Source organism: Sycon ciliatum, chromosome 5 (genome assembly GCF_964019385.1).
Source record: "Sycon ciliatum chromosome 5, ocSycCili1.1, whole genome shotgun sequence".
Taxonomy (NCBI): Eukaryota; Metazoa; Porifera; class Calcarea; order Leucosolenida; family Sycettidae; genus Sycon; species Sycon ciliatum.
The window spans coordinates 29,414,903-29,422,426 of record NC_088647.1 but is presented as its reverse complement, the minus strand read 5'-3'; the positions used below and the strand labels follow the sequence as shown (position 1 = coordinate 29,422,426).

Below are 7,524 nucleotides of genomic sequence, written 5' to 3'. Positions count from 1 at the left end.
TGATCAAGAGTTTGCAGATGTACTAAAGTTTTTCTCTCATGTTCTACCGTCGCTGGAGCTGCTTCTTGAAGAGAATATTGAGCAATGGGGTCAGTACAAGTGTTCTTTGGTAGTTCAGGTGGTGATGCAGAAGCTGAATCCTGCTACAGGACAAATGGTTTCCAACACATTCTTCTTCCGATCGAGTACAACGCTGGTGCTCAACACCATGGAGCTGAGGGACCTTCTCAGTAGGATGATTGCTCAGATCAACGCTCGTCTTGATGATTTCGTTCGTCATGGATCAGGTTGGGTAGTTGAACGGATTTCCTGTTTACACATCGAAATGTCACGCTATTGTGTACTTGGAGGAAGTTCGTACATCCCCTTGCCACCGGAGTTGAAGTCGAAGAAGGCCATTGTTAACGTGCAGAACACTGACAACAAGTGTTTACTGTAAGTATAGCAGTGGGGTTTCAGTGTTGTGTTATGGTGTATGGATTGAACTGTATGCCGCCTGTCCATGTCTTATGTCATCCGTACTTTAGATGGTCAATACTGGCTGCTAAATTTTCGGCAGACAAGTCTCGTCCATGTCGTCAATCGTCGTACGCAGAACATGCGGATACTGTGGATGTGAGCGGCATCGAGTTTCCAGCAAAACTGGAAGACATACCAGTCATCGAAAGACTGAACGACGGTCTTTACATCAACGTCTTCGGATATGAAGAGAAAGTCATATATCCGTTAAGAATTTCTCAGCAACCGCAGTCCGCCATCAATGTATTGCTCATCCAAGACGAACGCAATGACGTGGAGGTGCAGCACTGGGTGTGGATAAAGTCATTCAGTCGTCTTGTTGCTACTGGAGCACGTCGAGCACATTTCGTCTGCTTCAGATGTCTCTCAACACACGTCACGGAGAAGGCATTGAATAATCATATGATGTACTGCAGTGAACATCCTGAAGCTACGGTGGAGATGCCAAAGGCTGGCGATAGAGTGATGTTCAGGAATGTGAACAAGCAGCTTCAAGCCCCATTTGTAAGTAGAACACACTGTGGTCTGTTTTTTTTGTTTTTTTCTTTCTTTACTGCACATGTTTCTTGACTCTGATTGTTCACCTTTCTGCTGTTTTACTCGGTGTTGTCTCTGCAGCTATTCCTAATTCTCTATCTGTCTTTTCCGCTGTTTTACTCGGTGTTGTCCCTGCTGCTATTCCTACTTCTCTCTCTCGCTCTCTCTCTCTCTCTCAAATGCAGGTGATCTATGCCGATTGTGAGGCCTTCATAGAACCTCTGTCCACTGTCAAGAAAATCGGTCATTCGACATTCCAAAAGAACAAGCATGTAGCCTGTTCCTGTTCGTACATTGTAGTACGATCTGATGGCGTCGTCACGAACCGTTTCTTCTACCGTGGAGAAGATTCTATGTTCTGTTTTCTGCTGTCACTTGAGCAAGAGGAGGAGATTATCCGTGATGAGCTTCTAGCATGTAATGCTGGTCAAATGATCATTTCAGAAAGTCAGCAACGTGAATTTGAAACGGTAGTCTCCTGTTGGATCTGTGGTGAAGCGTTGGGTAGCGATCGTGTACGTGACCACTGTCACATCACCGGTGCTTACCGTGGTGCAGCACACAACCATTGTAACCTGAACATGCGGATTGAGCCGTTCAAGATCAAGATTCCTGTGATCTTTCATAACTTGAAGGGATACGATTCTCATCACATCATATCTGCCATTGGGAGAACGTCCACTGATGAGATTACGTATGTGAACGAGAAAGGACAAGAACGGGTACGTTACATATGCGTGGTGTGTGTGTGTGTGTGTGTGTGTGTGCGTGTGTGTGTGCGTGGATCATGATGTTTTTCTAAGAAGGAAGATCATTACTATGTTGGTACTCACATTCACGTTTATATGATTGATATTCATCTTTACAGCTGCACCTTAAAACTGTGTCTCCTCTTTTTCTTTCTTCTCAGACCAAGCGTCTCGGTGCTATCAAAGTGGTTCCCATCAACAGTGAAAAATATGTCACATTCGGATGGAGACAGTTCCAGTTCATCGACAGCCTGGCATTCTTGAACACCTCCCTAGACCGGTTGGTTTCGGCTACACCACCAGATGCATTCGCCCTTCTATCCGCACGATTTCCAGACGAGGATGAACGCAAACTGTTGACACGAAAGGGTGTCTACCCGTATGAATATATGGGGTCGTATGACCAATTCGAAGAAACGCGTCTACCACCCAAGGATGCATTCCACTCAACGCTAACGAACACGGTGAGTAGTGTGACAGATATAGTAGATCTTTCTCTCTTTCTTTTTTCACCATCTTACTTCGAAGTACTAAAATAAGACAAAATGTGTTTGAACGCTTCCTGCAGCTTCATACTAAATAATTGATTGTGTGGGCGAACTACTAAAATAAGTTCGTTGATTTGTTTTTCTTTTTGGTGTACATTTTCTATTCCCTAGGGTATCAGTGATGAAGACTATGCCTATGCGCAAACAGTATGGACTGCGTTTGACTGTGAAGATCTAGGAGACTATCACGACCTCTACCTGGAGACTGATGTGCTGCTGTTGGCTGACGTTTTCGAAAACTTCAGAAGAACTGCTCACGCAACCTATGGATTGGATCCCGCTAATTACCTCACCTTACCGGGATTTGCCTGGGATTCGCTGCTGAAAATGACGAAGGTGTCCCTTCATCTCATTTCCGACATTGACATGTTCAACTTCATTGAGCATGGCAAAAGAGGTGGCATAAGCATGGTGTCCGCTAGACACGCCACCGCCAACAACAGATATCTATCGGAGTACAATCCAGACGAGCCGTCAAGCTTCATCCAATATTTAGATGCGAACAATCTATATGGATGGGCCATGTCTCAACCCTTGCCCGTGTCGGACTTCTGCTTTGAAGCAGTGACGGATGATCTTCTGGAGACGGTACTCGATCATCCAATGGACTCTTCGACGGGATACATGGTGGAGTGCGATTTAAGGATTCCAGATGGTGTGCATGACATGATGAATGACTATCCGTTGGCTCCTGAGAAGATGAAGGTGACACGAGATATGCTTTCTCCATATCAGACCCACATGGCAGAGAAACTAATGGTAAGTCATGGTCTATCTGGTGGATATGCTTGTATTAATCTTCTAAGGTTTGTGTATATCTATACTGTACTCTAACAATAGGAGGACAGAGGAAGTGTTTTTACTCAGAGTTTCACGCACTAAGCGATCATCAGAAAACAGTAATTGGAAATCTGGATCAGTTTTGGTTTATATCCTCACAAAGCAAAGTGTAAATAGCGGCAGTGCAAAGCGTGAATGACAGCAAGTGGTGAAAGGTGACAACCACTGGAGCTTGTTGTCCTCCTATTGTTTGAACCAGCTCTACCACTCGGTATTGAGCACTCTCTTGGACAGCCTGGAACCTCTCTGTTTTACAGGTCGCTCCCCTGTTCCCAGGGTTGAGCACTCTCCCTGGCTGTTCAAACTCGAGGATGGACAACCCAAGACCGCTACATCTGGATTACTCACTGAAGAACATTCCCATCCCTTCAGAAGACGCCTACACTACGAGGCTGATCGAGAAGGTTGAAAGCGTGTTGAAGCGGATGCGGTGGAAGGCGTTTTTCTACCTGAAAGGACCGACAACCGACGATCCAAAAGAAACCTATGGCCTTAAATCCCGGAAATGTCCGCCCCAAGTCGACGAACTGAAGGCGTTCGAGGACGATGTGTTAAAAATGATTGAGATGATTGAGTTTCGTAGAGTCGCTGATCCCTTTCAGCAACGACTCCGAAGCGACATCCAGAAAATCAGAGCATCACCGGACATCATCGTGCCAGCTGACAAGACCAGAAACCTCTACGAAGTCAACAAAGAGCAGTACACAAAACTGCTGAGCAACAACATCACCAAGCATTACAAACCTACACCGGCAGAGACTTACGACCAGATCAACTCGGAAGCTCAGACAATTGCTGCGACGCTGGAGCTGGACGACAGAATGGATGCAATGGCGAAGAAGGACGCATACATCACGCTGAAGGACCATAAAGACAACTTTTCCCGGTCCCTGCCATGCCGGCTCATTAATCCCTCAAAGAGTGAAATCGGCATAGTCTCGAAGTCTATACTGGATACCGCTCTAAAACAACTCCGTCCCCAGCTGCAGATTAATGCATGGAGGAACACGGCAGCGGTGATAGAGTGGTTCTCAAGAATACCAGAGAAAGAAAACTGCATATTCGTGTGCTTTGACATCGTAGATTTCTACCCCTCAATCTCCGAAGACCTCCTCCAGAGATCCGTCGAATTCGCCCGCCGCTACACGGACATCTCCCAGGAGGAGGGTGACATAATATTCCACGCCAGGCGATCTCTGCTGTTCGGCTTGGAGAGGCACTGGGTGAAGAGACACAACGAGCACTTTGACGTCACAATGGGGTGCTATGATGGGGCTGAGGTGTGTGAGCTTGTTGGAGCCTTCGCCCTCGCCATGATAGCGGACGTGTTCAACGGCCGAGACGTCGGGTTGTATCGCGACGACGGCCTGGCTGTGTTCAGGAATGCATCAGGACATGAAGCTGACCGAATAAGAAAGGAGATGACCAAAATATTCCAGAACCTCGGACTGAAGATAACGATACAGACAAACCTGAAGAGAGTCGACTTTCTGGACGTGACATTGGACCTGACCACCGGAAAGTACTGCCCTTACCGGAAACCGAACGACAAGCCGATGTACATCAACTGCCAGTCAAACCATCCACCTACAATCATCCAGAACCTACCTGCATCGATCAGCAGAAGACTAACAGATATTTCCAATGATGAAGACGTCTTCATAGATGCGACTCCGATCTACAGTGACGCGCTGAGGAAGAGTGGATACCGGGAGAACGTACAGTATTTTGACGAGCGTAAAACGGACGAGACAAAGAAGAAGAAGAAAAGGAATCGCCCTCGGAACATCATATGGTTCAACCCACCATTTAGCAAGAACGTCGCCACCAACGTTGGACATCGCTTCCTCCAGCTAGTGGCCAAACACTTCCCCAAAGGCTCAAGCCTCAACAAAATCTTCAACCGGAACTCTGTAAAGGTTAGCTACAGTTGCATGCAGAATATGGCCACTATCATCAAGCAACACAATAACACGATTCTACGACCCAAGAAACAAGCTAACGGAGGTGACAACGATACCAGGACTTGTAACTGTCGGGCGAAAGACTCGTGTCCACTGGACGGAGCGTGTCTAACGGAGAGTATCGTATATAAGGCAAGAGTCACCGCAGGTATGGAGAAGAAGGAATATACTGGATTAACAGCAACAACATTCAAACAACGCTACTATAACCACCAATCCTCATTCCGCCACAGACAACACGAGAAGGACACCCGCCTATCGCAGTACGTCTGGACCAAAAAGGATGAAGGGAAGGCATGCAGCATTCAATGGGCGGTACACCGCAGAGCAGCGGCCTACAGCAACAAAAGCAAAAGGTGCAACCTGTGCCTGGCGGAAAAATTGGCAATCGCGCAAGCACCCAAGCACCTCTCTCTAAACAAAAGGAGTGAGCTTGTGTCGAAGTGTCGCCATGAGAATAGGTACTACCTTCGGAACTTTAAACCAGCTACAGCCATCACCTAATTAAGTAAGAGACAACAAGCTCCAGTGGTTGTCACCTTTCACCACTTGCTGTCATTCACGCTTTGCACTGCCGCTATTTACACTTTGCTTTGTGAGGATATAAACCAAAACTGATCCAGATTTCCAATTACTGTTTTCTGATGATCGCTTAGTGCGTGAAACTCTGAGTAAAAACACTTCCTCTGTCCTCCTATTGTTTGAACCAGCTCTACCACTCGGTATTGAGCACTCTCTTGGACAGCCTGGAACCTCTCTGTTTTTCTATACTGTACTCTTGTAGGTGACCGGTTTGGAAGCGAAGAAACTGGTGCCAAATCTACTGGTGAAAGAGCACTATGTTCTGCACTACAGAAACTTGCAGCAGTATGTGTCCTTGGGTGTGGAGATTACAGATGTGCATCGTGTGCTCTCCTTCACACAACACCCATGGATGAAGCCATACATCGACACTAATACTGACCTGAGAAAGCTATCAACTTCTGATTTCGAGAAAGACTTCTATAAGGTGGGTACTCCACATCATGTGTGTGTGTGTGTGTATTTAGCGATAGTGTGGGATCTAGTATGTACTGGAAGTGTGAATGACCTGAAGATAACAGTTTTCTTATTGTTGTTTTTCTTGTCTTTTCTTTGTATGCCTGTTTATCATAGTTGATGAACAATGCTGTATATGGCAAGACCATGGAAAACGTTCGAAACAGAGTAAACATCAAGCTCATTCGTGAACAGGATGAAAAACCACGTCTCCAGAAAAGCATCAACAAACCTTCGTACATCCGCAGTGTAGCCTTTGAGAACGATCTGATAGCAATCGAGTTTGCCAAGACAAAGGTGACTCTCAATAAACCCATTTATGTGGGTACAGCCATCCTCGATCTGTCGAAGCACTTGATGTATTCCTTTTACTATGAAGTTCTCCTACCCCGCTATGGACAAAATGTACGTTTGCTCTACACTGATACTGATAGTCTGATCGTACATATTCAAACGGATGATCTGTACACCGATATGTCAAACAACATAACAGCCTATGACACATCCAACTATTCACCATCCCACCACCTGTACAGCACGGTCAACAAGAAGGTGGTAGGGAAGTTCAAGGACGAACTAGGTGGCAAACCCATCAAGGAGTTCATTGGTTTGCGGAGCAAGATGTACGCATACCGCTGTGAAGACAACGACGACAATGGCAAGCGTGCCAAAGGTGTGCAGAGAAGCGTGTTGAAAAACACCATAACCGTCGATGATTATCGAACATGTCTCGTCGAGGAGTCTCAGCTGAAGAGAACAATGAATGTTCTTCGAAGTCGACGACATTGCATTCACGGAGAGGAGCTACACAAGATTGCCCTCTGTGGATTCGACAGTAAGCGTTACATTCTGGAGGATGGTATCAACACCCTGGCATTCGGACACAAGGATATTCCAAAGCACTGAGGGATTTCCACACATACTAGAGCATATGTCATATCTTCTCATGAAATACATTGTAAATACTATGCGATTCATAATATTCACGTTAATCCAAAGCATGAGCTACATTGTACATATGAAATGCTAATACTTTTTGAGATCATTCACATCCTTCTTTGTTAACCAGGTATGGAATTTTTCGTCTTGATAACCCTTCCATTTGACGAGCCGACTGTTCTTGTTGTATTTCAACACCTTATCGAATCTCAATCCTGTGTGTCTGGCATGTTGTAGCTCAGCTCCATAGAACTGTCATTGAATGACTTCTCCCATCAGGTCTTGAACACGATAGGTGTGGGGTACAGTGGGTAGGACATCGTTTACCACGAACACTTCCTCTGTCCAGTTGGGCGTGTACCCTTTCTCGAAATGACGTTTAGCCACAGC

The 7,524-nt window shown here is 45.9% G+C and overlaps 1 protein-coding gene and 1 long non-coding RNA gene across 2 annotated transcripts; both read left to right on the top strand.

Moving 5' to 3' along the window:
- The first annotated feature begins 2,206 nt into the window (after window positions 1-2,206).
- LOC135818264 (uncharacterized) lies at window positions 2,207-2,682 on the top strand. Its single transcript, XR_010553651.1, has 2 exons — window positions 2,207-2,269; window positions 2,465-2,682. It is a non-coding gene; the product is annotated as an uncharacterized LOC135818264 (long non-coding RNA).
- Window positions 2,683-5,136: 2,454 nt separating this feature from the next.
- On the top strand, window positions 5,137-7,288 carry LOC135816971 (uncharacterized). The gene is made up of 3 exons (XM_065330075.1): window positions 5,137-5,289; window positions 5,942-6,166; window positions 6,313-7,288. Exons 1-3 carry the CDS (start codon window positions 5,137-5,139, stop codon window positions 7,099-7,101), a joined length of 1,167 nt encoding a protein of 388 aa, XP_065186147.1. The 3' UTR covers window positions 7,102-7,288.
- Window positions 7,289-7,524: the final 236 nt, after the last annotated feature.

Coding starts and splice junctions, on each gene's coding strand:
- LOC135816971 (XM_065330075.1), top strand. CDS start 5,137: ATGGCCACTATCATCAAGCAACACAATAACACGATTCTACGACCCAAG. Junction 5,290..5,941: donor CGGAGAGTATCGTATATAAG/GCAAGAGTCACC, acceptor GTACTCTTGTAG/GTGACCGGTTTGGAAGCGAA. Junction 6,167..6,312: donor TCGAGAAAGACTTCTATAAG/GTGGGTACTCCA, acceptor TGTTTATCATAG/TTGATGAACAATGCTGTATA.